Source organism: Pan troglodytes, chromosome 2, assembly GCF_028858775.2.
Source record: "Pan troglodytes isolate AG18354 chromosome 2, NHGRI_mPanTro3-v2.0_pri, whole genome shotgun sequence".
In the NCBI taxonomy this organism is placed as follows: domain Eukaryota; kingdom Metazoa; phylum Chordata; class Mammalia; order Primates; family Hominidae; genus Pan; species Pan troglodytes.
Window position 1 is genome coordinate 54,956,129 of NC_086015.1, and position 14,567 is coordinate 54,970,695.

Genomic DNA, 14,567 nt, shown 5'->3' on the forward strand with positions numbered 1-14,567 from the left:
GGGGTGGAGCTCAGACTTTCCTAAGTTATCCCATGTCTTTCTTCTATCTCCATTCTGATTCACAGGTTACTGTTATTTGTATGTCACTACCCTGCCCTTTATCTTAATTTTAATGAAAAGGCAGTGAATTCAACTGATCTTGTAATTCAGCAATCCTTAGGATCAAAACTTGAGTTTTTTTGGCTATATGAGTGATGAAGCTGAAAGAGAAAATGAACTCTTGCATGAGCATCAAAAAAGTGATCATTAAGCTTTTTGCAGTCCTGGTTTCCTGATTAGATATTATTCTTGCAAGTAGTATTTTATGTATATCAAATTGTCTCATCCATCTGTCAAAGTCAAATAAATAGAGACAGATCTCTAAACAAAGCATTTTATTTGGAAGGCCAGGCATATTGGCACATACCTGTAGTCTTGGGTCCTCGGGAGGCTGAGGCAGGAGGATTGCTTGAGCCCAGGAGTTTGAGGCCATAGTGCACTATGATCATGCCTGTGAATAGGCACTGCTCTCCAGCCTGGGAAACATAGCAAGACTCTGCCTCCTTAAAAAAAAAAAAAGTTTTATTTAGGAAAGCAGAATGGCCATTCAGGGCATACACACAGACAGGGTAATCTTCTTTGTGTCCGAAGAAGAAACAGAAGGTTGGGGTTTTATTAGAGAAATGTTACATATTGTTTTGAAAGAAAACTTACTAACACTAGTGAAGTTTTTGGGAGCTGGCAAGCTCTGATTGGTTGGGTGAGTGATGGCGGCAGGTAAAACTGTTCTTAAAGTCATGGCAGTTCATTTCAGCAGCTACTAGGTAAAACTAGTCTTTTTTTTTTTTTTTTTTTTTTTTTTTTTTTTTTTTTTTTTGAGACAGAGTCTCACTCTGTCGCCCAGGCTGGAGTGCAAATGACACAATCTTGGCTTACTGCCACCTCTGCCTCCCGGGTTCAAGTGATTCTCCTGCCTCAGCCTCCTGAGTAGCTGGGATTACAAGGCACGCACCACCAAGCCTGGATAACTTTTGTATTTTTAGTAGAGATGGGGTTTTACCATGTCGGCCAGGCTGGTATCGAACTCCTGACCTCAGGTGCTCCACCCACCTTGGCCTCCCAAAGTTATAGCAGGCCATTTTGGCAGCTGGCTTGTAATATAACCCTTGGACAGGTGCTTTGTGCCCGAGTGCTTCTCTCCTCCCCTGATGCAGTCTCTTGACATTAATTTAGTTGGGTATGCCAAGATAATTCCAATTCATGTAACCAATTTTTATATATCCATTCTACATCTGCTAGATTTGTTAACTCTTAGTTAAAGGGAGAATCAGTAGATCAGCAGTACCTGGAAGATTTCTTGCTTTTGAGCATACAGGCCAAGGGTTTTTAAAAAAAGTTTGCCTATTAATTTGTTCATTTGTTTGTTCATCCATTTATTTAATTCATTCTATGACCTCATTCTTGGTCTATTTACCAAAGCTTTTCTCAAACTCAATCTCATGCTTTTCTCTAGGATGGAGACAATATTAGACTTTGCTTCTAGTTATGCATATTTTATTTATAAGTGTTACAGGAACCTTGACATTATCATAACCAGAGAGGGTTAGAGATCTGGGACTTCAGTTAGATGAAAGTGGGACTTGAAAGGGAATTAGCATGGGTGCCCACTATAGCAAGATTGTGAGAGTTGTTGAGAGTCAGCTGCTAAGGAACAGTAGGAAAGATGTGAGCACGTTATGGACTGTTGGGTGGAGTTGGTACAGCATTAGACAGCTGAGAAGAAGAAGGAGAAACTCAGTGTCCTAAATTGTCACATTATGGCATGGAATGAAAAACAGGTACATTCTGGGGTTATAGTTTCTTGCCTGTGTTACAGCACCACCTTCTAACTGGTCTCCCTGTTTGTATCCATGTTCTCTTGCAGTTTATAGTGCAACATAACTGCCAGAGTTGTTCTTTAAAAATATGTTAGATCGTGTTACTCCTCTGCTTAAAACCTTCTAGTGACTCCCGTCTCACACAGAGCAAACATTGAAGTTCTTACAAAGGCTTACAAGTTTTATGATGTGACTTCCTGTCACCCTGTAACCTTCAGTGACACTGGTTTTCTTGCTTTTATTCAGTCATTTCAGGTATGCTCCTGCCTTGAGGCTTCTATTGTTTCTTATGCTTGGGATTAGCTTTGTCACTTCCTTCAGGCCTTTTCTGAAATCTTCTCAGTGAAACATACCTTGACTACAGTATTTATTTCTGCCTCCTTCCTTCCCCTCACTGACTTAAAACTGGATGCTCCCACAGGGCAGTGGGGAGTGGGGGATGAGGAGGGATTGGTTAGTGGGTACCGAAATACCACTAGATAGAATAAGATCTAGTCGTTTGATAGCACAACAGGATGACTATAGCTAACAATAATTTATTGTATATTTCAAAATAGCTAGAAGAGAAGATTTAGAATGTTCTCAATACAAAGAAATCATAAATATTTGAGGTGATGGATATTCCATTTACCAAGATTTTCTCATTACACATTGTGTGCTTATATCAGAATATTACGTGTACCCCATAAATATGTACAACTATTATACATCCATAAAAAATCAAAATAAAAATAAGTACTACATGGGAAATTTTAAAAAAGACTACTGTCTCTGGAAATTGACTGTAGCTGCTACCAAGTTGTCGTTTTTTCAGTCTTTGCTTCTAGAAGTCATTGGTTTCTTTTTCTAAGTCTGGGTTGAAAGGAGCTTAGGTCATAGCCCTGTGTTCCCCAGATGCAGGAAGAGTGATAAATCAAGTATCCATCATTTTACACTCACCTAATGGAAGACAGTCTGTCTCTACATTCTGCCTAGGGGAAGGGGATTATGAGGCAGAACAGAGAAGGAAAAAAATAATCCCACAATTGTCTGTAACACTGCCGTTTACTTCTTTTGAGATTCCTATTAGCAGTAGATGAGAGTTTTTCCACCTCTCTCCCATGTACTCTTAAGTACTCGTAGATACTTTGGGACTGTTTTTTTCCCCTGACCTGCATTCTAGAGAGATTTCATCAGTACTGTCTTGCAACTGTTTTCTTTTGAATTCTTTCTAACATGTATCCTCTCTATTGAGGTTTCCTTTTTTCACTGGCAATATTTTTGTGTGATTTTATTGTGATGATATATATATATAATAAAGTTTACCATTTCACCTCTTTAAGTGTACAATCCAGTGGCATCAAATACATTCACAATGTTGTGCAGCCGTCATCACAATTCATCTCCAGAACTTTTTCATTATCGCCAAAAGAATCTTTGTCCCTGTTAAACAGTTACTCCCCATTCTCCCTCTACCCAGCCCCTGGTAATCTCTATTCTATTTTCTGTCTCTATGAATTTTCATATTCTAGGTACCTAATATAAATGGAATAATGACATTTGTCTTTTTGTATCTGGCATATTTCACTAGCATAGTACTTTCATGATTCATCTATGTTGTAGAATGTATTAGAATTTCATTCCTTTTTAAGGTTGAATAATATTCCATTGCACTTATATATACCACATTTAATTTTTCCATTCATCTATTGATGGACACTTGGGTGTTAATAGTTTTCGTTTGCAAGTTTCCTAGTTGATTCTATTGCATATCATTGGTTCTTGTTTTATTTGTGCTTGGTTTTGTTTCATACTTTTTCCTTTCTGAAATGGAAGTGATTCTTTTCATTTCTCTAAGCATCCTAAACATTTAAAAATGTTTATCAGGCAATTTCATAAAGTTAATTTTATCTGAAAAGGATTTACAGATGGTTCCCAGTGTATGATGGTTTGCCTTAAGATTTTTCTACTTTACAGTGGTACGAAAGTCATATGCATTCAGTAGAAACCATACTTTGGGTACCTGTATAACCATTGTGTTTTTTACTGTCAGTACAGTGTTCAACAAGTTATACGAAATATTTAGCACTTTACTATAAAACACACTTTTTGTTAGATGATTCTGCCAAACCATAGGGTAATATAAGTGTTCTGAGCACATTTAAGGGAGGATAGGCTAAGCTATGGGTGTTTGGCAGGTTAAATGCATCTTTGACTTCATGATATTTTCAACTTACAGTGGGTTTATGAGGATGTAACTTCGTTGTAAGTCGAACAGCATTGTGTTATTTTTAAGCCTTTGAACATTATAGAGTCTTCATGTGTTGCAGAATTTGGTTTTCAGAAGTGGATGATTTTGTTTCCTCTCTCTGTTTCTGCCTCTGAGCATATCTGTCTAGTGCTTGAGCAGTTACTGCCATCTGTCCCCTAACCTCCAGTGTGGAACCAGGTCCTTCAACAGCATTTTAGAGCTTCTTCCCCACAGTGACACTGGGGCTGTGGTAGATTCTGACCCTTGGCTGAAGTGGGGAGGGGGCTGCTTAAGGTCCAGTCTCCTTAGTCCTGCAGCTTGCTAAAAACCATAGTCCCAAATGAGGTTTAATAGCAATTGGTGTTGTGCCTCATGTTGATCTTCTTTTCCGAAACTTCAACCAGTGAATCTGGCCTTGCTTCTCATGTCATTTTGAGCACTTTTTTGTCCTTGTCATCCCTCTAAGTTCCTAGTCACCAGTGCTGGCTTTTGACTTCAGAGTCCAGAAGACCTATGATTTCACACTGGTTCACTGCTGTGTTTTTGTTGTTGTTGTTGTTCTGTTGCTACTACGCTGAGATATTTATTTTATTTTGGAGCCCAAAAATATTTGTATTTTACTTATAGTTGCTGTGTCTTTGGAGCTGAGGAAATATGTCAAAATAAGAACTTACTGAGCTATTTTGATAAGACATCTGTAAAAAATATAAAGTACAATATAAAATCTAGCTGATTTTGACATTTTATTCTAGAAAGTCTTTGCTTAATTCTAAGCAATGAAAATTAAAGATTAAGAGTCAACAATAGCTACCATTTATTAAATATCCTATACACTAATCATTTTATTTGACACTTCACACTTACCACATCACACTTTGGTATCCCAGATTCATAGTGGAATTATCCACTTATTTCCAATGAGGAAGGCAAGGCTTTGAGAGTTCAAATACCTTTACCAAAGTAGCTTAGCTAGGAAGTGAGGAAACTAGCAGTTGAGGCCAAATTATCATAAGTCCTACGTCTTAGAACTTTAAAATAGGAACACTCTAAGTTTTTTATAGATCTTAATGATTAAAGTAGCTAAAGACCTAATAGATTAAACTCCAAGGAAATTACATTTTACTTTGTCTTGCATATCATTTCTGCATTAATCTTAGTAAAACACAACACTCCTTTAACATCACTCATGTTTCCCTATTTCCATAGTGTCAAATTTAAAATCTCACAGCCTTGTAGTGAGTGCAGAGGTCCAGATCCACAGCCCCCGACTTGGGCGGCTGCAGCCTCACTGGTGCAAGTCTTCTGCCTGCTCCCTGCCCACAAGAGCCCAGGGAGACCCAGGTCCACAACCCTGACTTGGGCAGCTGCAGCTGTGCCCAAAACGGTGGGGCTGCTAACTGCTCCTGGCCCCCTGGAGCATGCAGCCCCGCTGCACTCCCTCACAGCCTGGGCCCCAGCCCAGGTCCTTGCTGGGCCCAGGCCAGTGTCCAGGGCAGAGGCAACATCTCCCCAGGCTCCCTTGGTGGCTCCAGTGCTCAGGGGCAGTGCAGAGCTCCCCCTCACCTGGCTTGGGGCCCTGCCCAGGGTGGGCACCTCTGGGAGTGGATCACAGGCCTCGGGCCGGCAATTGGGAGTGATACTGTGCAGACCCTTATGGGGCAGACCCTGGGGATGCGACCCTGGGCGGGCTTGTGCAGACAGCCTCTTGCAGAGGCCCAGGAACCCAGTGCTGTCTGCGGGGTGGGCATGGCGACCGTACCTCTGGCTGATCCCCGAAGTGGGCACCACTCTCACTTCCCCCGAAGCGTGGCCCCAAGCACTGCCTCCTCCCTTCACCCTCCCTGCAGCAGTGGCAGGAGAGGGCAGTGACTTGGGGACAGGGTCTGGAGCCACAGAGGCTCCGGGCCTGGGGGTGGGTCCTGCCCGGCTGTGTAAGGGTGACAGCGGTGCAGTCAGCTGTCTCCTGGAGGTAGGGCACGGGAGACTCACCACTGCTCCTGCAGCCACTCCTGCTGCCACCGCCCATGCCTCCCCACTACAGACGGCCTGCTGCTGCCATCAGTAGCATGAATTATCTTTAATATGCCTTGCTCATTATTTTCTCTATACCACTTTTTATAGCATAGTACAGTGTTTAGGGCTCTCTCTCCACCTGCTTACCTTTCAGACCCAAGCCTCTTCTAGGAACTTCACTTTCTTCATGAATCTTTATCTGACTGCAGCAGTTTACAGTGAACCTCCTTTTTTAGAACATTAGATGTTATAGTTAATGTCACACATTTAGCACCTATTTGTGCTTTATGTTTAAGTTTTGTTACTAAGATTGTGATTTCCCTGATTGTTTCTATACATCTCCTAATTATCTCTGCAGCATTCTTAAGATGTGGTATATGGAAATAACTTCAGAAATTTCAACTTATAACCAGTAGCTTGAAGAAATGAAGGATGTCTTCTCATTCAATTTGAATTTGTGTAGCAAGTCATTATGACTTTCTTCTCAGATATGACATTTATCATTAGCTTACTCCTTTTCATCTGAGAAGATAAATATGACCTATTTCAAAAAATTAAAGTAAATTAAACCATAGTTATTTTCCTGCTCCCATCTTCCCCAGATACTCAGCCATGCTGATCACCACAATATTTGGGGTGGGGTGAGAAAAGTGAGTCTCTTGGGCAGTGTCTTACATGGCTGGTGGAGCCGAGTGCCTAATCATTCTGCTTTCCGCTGTGAGAGAAATTGGAGGGTTATGGAGTTTCTCTTGTTGAGCTGTACTGCTTTGTGGGAGGAGTGATGCAGGTAAAATGAAACTTTCTTCTTCCCCTCTTCACTGCATCTATTCTGGATTTTTTGCCTCAGTGGTGTACTGAAACTTTTCTGCTGGATTCCTAGACTCCCACAAAGGTACTCTTGTCCATAAGTTGTGGTCAAAATTGATGCTTCTTGGGGGCAGATGACAGTAGAAAGCACCTCTTCTGCCATCTTGCTGATATTACCTTTGTCACATTTTACTCTTAACAAGCCCTTGATGAAAGCTTTTATATTACTGAGCTTGTAAATTTTTTGGATATAGATAATGCCATTGCATTATTTCAAGGTGACTTTTTGTAATCTGCTGTGGTAAGTCACACAAAATAAGAACATAGTAAAACTGTAAGACATAATCAGATAACTTATATATTTGTTGATGCTCAATTTTACTGCACTGAGTCATCTTTGAACACAGTGGTGCTTTGTCAGCTGTCTTCTTGTGGAAACAAATAATACTTGATGCTAATTTTGTGGAATACATTTTCCTGTACTTTTTTTTTTCAGATGGATGATATTCCCCTTGGCTAATAAATGGGTATAAGTCACCTCAATATATCAGTATATTAAGTCTTTGGTCATAGAAAGTTTTTATTGACCCTCAACATTGGTGTGGACATTATAGAAATATTATCAAGTTAGTCCCCGTGCTTTCAGTAACTTTTCATTCAGGTTACTTGTGTTAAGATCTGGAATTTTTACTGTCTTTTGAAAAGGTCCTATGACAGCTGGTCCCAGTCATACCAGCTTTTTTTCATCTTGGATGTGTGAAATTATTTTCCAACTCAGTGACATCTTGCATACTTTTCTCGTTTGCAGGTGGCACTGTAACTGGTTTTCTCCCTCCCCACACGCTTTTCATGTCATGATTTTTTTGCATGTATTGGGCCTTGACATTTCTTCAGAGAAGAGTTCATTGATCTGCTCATTGTAAATTGTATAACACAGCTAAAATCTTTCATTGTACTTGTATTAGTCTGTTCTCATGCTGCTAATAAAGACATATCTGAGACTGGGTAATTTATAAAGAAGAGATTTAATGGACTCACAGTTCCACGTGGCTAGGGAGACCTCACAATCATGGCGGAAGGCAAAGGAGGAGCAAAGTCACATCTTACATGGCAGCAGACAAGAGAGCATGTGCTGGGGAACTCCTCTTTAAAAAAGCCATCAGATCTTGTGAGACTTATTCACTATTATGAGAACAGCCTGGGAAAGACCCACCCCGATGATTCAGTTACCTCTCACTGGGTCTCTGCCACAACACATGGGAATTATGAGAACTACAAGTCAAGATGAGATTTGAGTGGGGACACAGCCAAACCATATCAGTACCTTTTCATTTTCATTTTAGATTTATTACTGTCCATGTCTGTCTGATTCCCTATTCAGACCAAGAGCTCTCTGAAGACAGAAATCCTGTTCCTTTTTGTTCACTGATAAATTTTTGACAGTTAGCACAGGGACTGGTATTATAGTGGATGCTGCTTATGAAGTAGTCAGAGAGAATCCAAGCACCTTTCTGTTACCAGGTTCAGAATTCCTCTACCAGACTTAGAATTCCTCTGCTGACATTATGTTGCAGGAAAATACAATACCAATATAAGGGAGTATGCATTAAACTTTTCAAAGTTTAATTGTGTGGGTTCCTCCCCTCCACAACCCCCCACATTTTTCCAGATTTTTTTTTAACTGAGGGTATGAGCAAACTTTCAAACAGAAAAATGTTAAAGGTCATAAATAATTTAAAAAAACTAATCCGAGCATGACTTGGGTAGTATCATGGTTTTTCATTGAAGGAAAAAAGCTTAGAGACTGTTCTTTAAAAAGTGTGTTTTAAGGATAGTATTTATAAAAGTAAAATTGAGGACATACAGTAAAACCCAAATCTCTTTACTTTAATTCAGTTTACTTTCACTGTTGCAGTATATCATTATAAAAAGGTCTTTGATCAATTAGATATACTTCTTTTTTATTTGCATAAATTTAAAATTTGAGTTAAACAAGTAGAAAAAGACAGGAGACAGTTTGCCGAGATTTTTTTCAGAGATAATATGGCTGTCTTTTGTGGCTCTGGTTCTAGGCAGTATGAAACTGTGGTTCCACTTGAAGATTCTATTGTGACTGAGGTTACAGCAACTCTACAAGAATGGGCAAGTTTGTGGAAACAGTTGTATGTGGTAAGTAGTTGATTACTGATTTATTGGATCATTAAAGTTTAGTGTACCAAGTAAAAATATTAAACTATGCTAAGTATGCATTTTAGATTTCTGAATATTTGCAGTTTATCAAACATATGTCCTTAATATTTACTGAAACATAGCAGACTGAGTTTTTTCAACCTGAGGAGAACACATTATTATTCATATGCCTGTAGTTTCTCTCCTCCAGTCACTGGAATATGTTACATAACACCAGGGATCTTAGCTGTCTTACTCATTGTTGTGTCCCCAGATGCTTTATAAAACAGATATTTACAGAACAAATGAACCAACTTGAGACTTACTTATTTTTATCTTTTGTGAACCCAGTGGTGGGTATAAAGGCTGATAAATTGTGTTAACAGTTTTTTAACAGCTACTAAGCTTCAAGGATATGTCATATCTGACACTTTGCTGGCCCCAAAAATTAATAGAAAATCTAATAAAAGCCAGGCATGATGGCTCACACCTGTAATCCCAGTGCTTTGGGAAGCTGAGGCAGGAGGACTGCTTAAGGCCAGGAGTTTGAAACCACCGTGGGGGCCACCATCTCTGCACAAAATAGAAAATTTAGTTGGGTGTGGTGGTGTGTGCCTGTAGTCCTAGCTACTTGGGAGGCTAAAGAGTGAGACCTTGTCTCTTAAAAAAAAAAAAAGTAATAGTAACCTAATAAAAAAAGTAATAAACTTTTCAGGAAACTTAGAAAGTAGAGAGTGATAAGATGTAGAAATAATCATAATATCTACACTAAAAGTAAGTGAGAGGGTTTGGGCTCTGGACGATATGGAGTAAACACATTTTACTTTACTTCTACTAATCACAACAAAAAGCCCTGGATAAAACACATAATTCACCTACTGGAAAACTCTGAAAGTCAGAAAAAAGAGAATGAACTACCAAGGGATTTGGGGGCTCAAGGATCAAATGAATTCTCTCTCTCTCTCTTTTTTTCTCCTTTCTGTACCTTCATATATCCTGACCTGGTCTCTAGAGAGGCACACAACTTGGAAATGCCAGTGGGTAGAAACCAACAAACAAAAGAAAATTAGTGCCAAGGAAAGCCTGTTCTCTCTAGCCAAAGGATAGCCCCAAAAGACAGAAACTTTTAGTAATACTTTACTGTTCTCTAAGAGAACAGCACAATAAAAGCTGTATTTCTCTCCTACCCTAACAGGCATTTTAGCAGTGGAATCCATAACCAGTACTGTTTTATACATACATCCTCCCCCTCCTACAGTAACAAGGGGATGCCCCTCTCCAGTGGAGTCTGTAGAATGAACTGGAAAAATCTGGAAAAATGTAGGGGTGGGTGGCAGGGAGGAACCCAGAAAATTAAACTTTCACCCCCTACCCTATAGTAATGAAGTGGTGCCCCACCTCAGTGGAATATGAAGTAAGGAGGAGGTAACTTTCCATGGAGAAACCTGTGGTTGGAACTCTTGATTTCTACTTTCCTTGTTGTGTTCTCCCCAGCTGAGCCTGTGGGAAGACTCTGACTTCCACCCTCCCTTCCCCGCTGCATTGGTGAGGCAGACCCTGTGGGATAGTACCCTGTCTTCCATCCTTGCCCTGCTAAAATGAGGCAGTGCTTGTCCCCACCCAAACTCAAACTGAGGAGATAGTAGGGTGAAGTTACGTCATCTACATAACACAAATGAGGGAAATCAGAAAAGCACTGCAGAGATTTTTGTAACTGGATTGATGTTCAACCACAGCCCATAAAGGTGAGAAGGTTGCAGTTTTTAGCAGGTTGACTACTTGCTAAAATAGATGATTTAAATAGGAACCGGAGTGTCATAGTATAATAATGTTCAGGATATGGCCCAAAATTACTTGTCATATGAAAAATCAGGAAAATAGAAACTCAACAGATGCCAATATTGAGATGACACAGATGTGGAATGATTGACAAAGACTTTTAAACAGCTTTTGTAAAAATGCTTCAACAAGCAATTACAAACACTCTTGACACAAACAAAAACATAGACGACCTTAGGAACAAAGTAGAAACTATAAAGAACCAAATGAAAATGATAGAACTGAAATCTATAATAACCAAAATTAAAAAAATATTATATGGGCTCAATAGCAGCCTATAGAAATTATAGAGAAATGAATAGGTCAATTTGAAGATAGTTCACTAGAAATTCTCCAATACAAATAATGGAGAGAAAAATAGAAAAAATGAGCTCTGCTTCCAGAGACCTGTGGAACAATAACGTAAGATGTAACACTGTAGCCTCAGAATACTAGATAGAGAGGACAGGATGTGGAGCCAAAAAGAAAATTTTTTTTTTTTAAGAAATAATGGCTGAAATTTTCCAGTTTGGCGGAAGACATAAGTGTTTTAGATTCAGGAAGCTTAGTGAACTCCAAATGGGAAAACCCCAAAGAAATCTATACTCAGACACATCATAGTCCAAATTCTGAAAATTAAAGCCAAAGAAGAAATCTTGAAGGTAGCTAGAGGACATTAACACATTAGCTGTGTCAGCAATTTGAGTAACAGGTTTCTCATCAGAAAGTATGGCAGACAGGAAGTATCCCATCATTTTTCAACTGCTTAAAGAAAAAAACAAAACAGATTACCCCGAATTGTGTATGCAGCAAAAATATGCTTCAAGAATGAAGGGATAATCAACCCATATCAGAAGGAGGAAAGCTAAGAAAATTTGTTGACAGCAGATTGGTTCTAAAAGAATGACTATAAAGGAAGTTGTTCAGAAAGAAAGGGAGTGATAACAGGATGCTTGGAACATTAGGAATGAAGAAAGCAATGGAAAGGGTAGATTAATTATCTCTTCTGTTTTTAAAATTACGTTTGATAATACAAAGCAGAAATTATAATGTTGATACAGTTCTCAGTGTATGTTGAATTAATATTTAAGAAAACTGTTGGCTGGGTGTGGTGGCTCATGCCTGTAATCCCAGCACTTTGGGAGGCCGAGGTGGGTAGATCACCTGAGGTCAGGAGTTTAAGACTAGCCTGGCCAATGTGGTGAAACCCTGTCTCTACTAAAAATAGAAAAATTAGCCAGACATGGCGGTGCACGCTTGTATTCCCAGCTACATGGGAGGCTGAAACAGGAGTATCACTTGAACCTGGGAGGCGGAGGTTTCAGTAAGCCAAGATTGTGCCATTGCACTCCAGCCTGGGCGATGAGAGCAAAACTCCATCTAAAAAAAAAAAAAAAAATGTTTTATAAAGTGGAGAGGGAAAAGGACATAAATTATAATAGGGTAACTACATTCCATTTTAAGTATTAAAACATTCGGCTGGGCACGGTGGCTCACGCCTGTAATCCCAGCACTTTGGGAGGCCGAGGCGGGCAGATCACGAGATCAGGAGATTGAGACCATCCTAGCTAAGACGGTGAAACCCTGTCTCTACTAAAAATACAAAAAAATTAGCTGGGCGTGGTGGTGGGTGTCTGTATTCCCAAGCTACTCGAGAGGCTGAGGCAGGAGAATGGCATGAACCCGGAAGGGAGAGCTTGCAGTGAGCAGAGATGACGCCAGTGCACTCCAGCCTGGGTGACAGAGCGAGACTCTGTCTCGAAAAACAACAGCAGCAGCAATGAAAAATTAATACTGGTAGGCTGAGCAATCATTAAAATATTACATAAAGTGATATAATAAAAAGTACTGTAAAATCAAAATAGAACACTAAAAATGTTAAAGTAACCTACAGAAAAATAAAAAAGGGGAAATAGAGGCAGGTAAAATAGAGGGAGCAAACACGAAAGTAAATACCAAAATGGCAGACTTAAATCCTAATATATGAATGATTACAAGATAGAGTTTAGCAGAATTGTACAATTAAAAAAAACTATATGTTGTTTATATGAAACTCACTTCAAACTCACTTGTCTGTATGATGATATAGGGAGGCTAAAGGTTACAGATAGAAAAATATATACTATGCAATCATTAATAAAAGAAAAACAGGGTAATTATGTTAATAACATGTCGTTATATTATGAATACTTTTTCCTTAAGTAAATATTAATTATACTAATATCAGAAAAATTCAATATCAGAGCAAAGAAAACTACCAGGGAAAAAGGGACATTATAAAATGATAGAAGGATCAGTTCACTGGGAAGAAAAAATAATCTTAATCTAACAGAGGTGCAAAATAAATAAAGCAAAACCTGAAAGAACTGAATGGAGAAAAGAGAAAAAAGTCACTGTTATGGTTGGGGATTAATAACGCATTCTCTTAGTAATCCGTATAACCACTAGGCAATAGTCATCAGGAATAGAGAAGAACTGAACAGTGCAATCAACCATAGGCTCTAATTGAAATTTATAGAATACTTAATAAAATCAGGATACAGATTCTTTTCAGTCAAACATGTTCATTCACCAAGATAGACAGTATCTTAGTTCATAGAACAAATTCGACAAGTTTGTAATAATTGAAGTCATACAAAGGATATTCTAACCATAATGGAAACAAATTAAAAATCACTAACAAGAAAAAAAGAAAACAAGAAAACCTGAAAAACTAACCCACTACTAAATGATCTGTGTCAAAGAGGAAACTGTAAGAGAAATAAAAGCTATATCAAAATGAATTTAAATGAAAATATATTAAAATTTGTGGGATACTGCAAAAGCATTGTTGAAAGGGAAATGTATGCTTTAAGTCCTAATAATAGGAAAAAAAGCAAGGTTTCAAATCAATGATTGCAGCTCCTGCTCTACTGTAAGAAACTAAAAAAGGACTCCAGCCTGGACATCACAGTGAGACTCTGTAAAAAAAAAAAATAATAATAATAATCCAAAGCAAGCAGAATGAAGGAAAAAATGAAGAGCAGAAATTAATGAAATTTAAAAAATAGAAAAGCAATAGGGAAAATCAAAGCAAAAACTGGTTTATAAAAGATTAATAAAATTGATAAACACCTACCAAAACTGAAAAAGAAAATGAAGGAAAATACTAATTACCAATTTATCAAGAGTAAAGAAAGAGATATCACCACAGACATTAAGCAGGCAAAAAGAAAATACTGTAAACAACTTTACATACATGATAGTTTAAGACGAATAGGTCAAATTCTAGAAAACCATAAATTGTCAAAACTCACCCAAGACAAAATAGATAATCTGAAAATCCTGCAACTGTTAACATAATTGAATTTATAATTAAAATCCTTCCAAAAAGAACTATCCAGGCAAATAAATAACACTAGTTTTATACAGAGTCTTCTAGAAAATGGATGAGGAGGGAATACTTCCTAATTCATCTTATGAGGCTGCTATTACCTTGATATCAAAATTAGACAAAGACAGTACAAAAAGAAAAAAATCTGGAGTATCTCTTATGTTTGTGACTATAGACACAAACATCCTCAATAAGGTATTAACAACTTGATCAATATATAAAAATAATAATATACCATGGCCAGTGGGGTTTATTCTGGTAATGCAGGGATGGTTCAGTATTTGAAAATCAATTAGTATAA

At 38.4% G+C, this 14,567-nt stretch overlaps 1 protein-coding gene across 12 annotated transcripts in view; it reads left to right on the top strand.

Annotated features, from left to right (window-relative positions):
* The window catches only part of DOCK3 (dedicator of cytokinesis 3), a 711,354-nt gene that overhangs the window by 249,780 nt on the left and 447,007 nt on the right, over positions 1 to 14,567 (top strand). For all 12 annotated transcript variants that reach the window (XM_016941175.4, XM_016941180.3, XM_054681895.2 and 9 more), the window contains exon 5: positions 8,979 to 9,075. In XM_016941175.4, the coding sequence (XP_016796664.1) occupies positions 8,979 to 9,075 (97 nt within the window). The remainder of the gene's footprint in view (positions 1 to 8,978; positions 9,076 to 14,567) is intronic.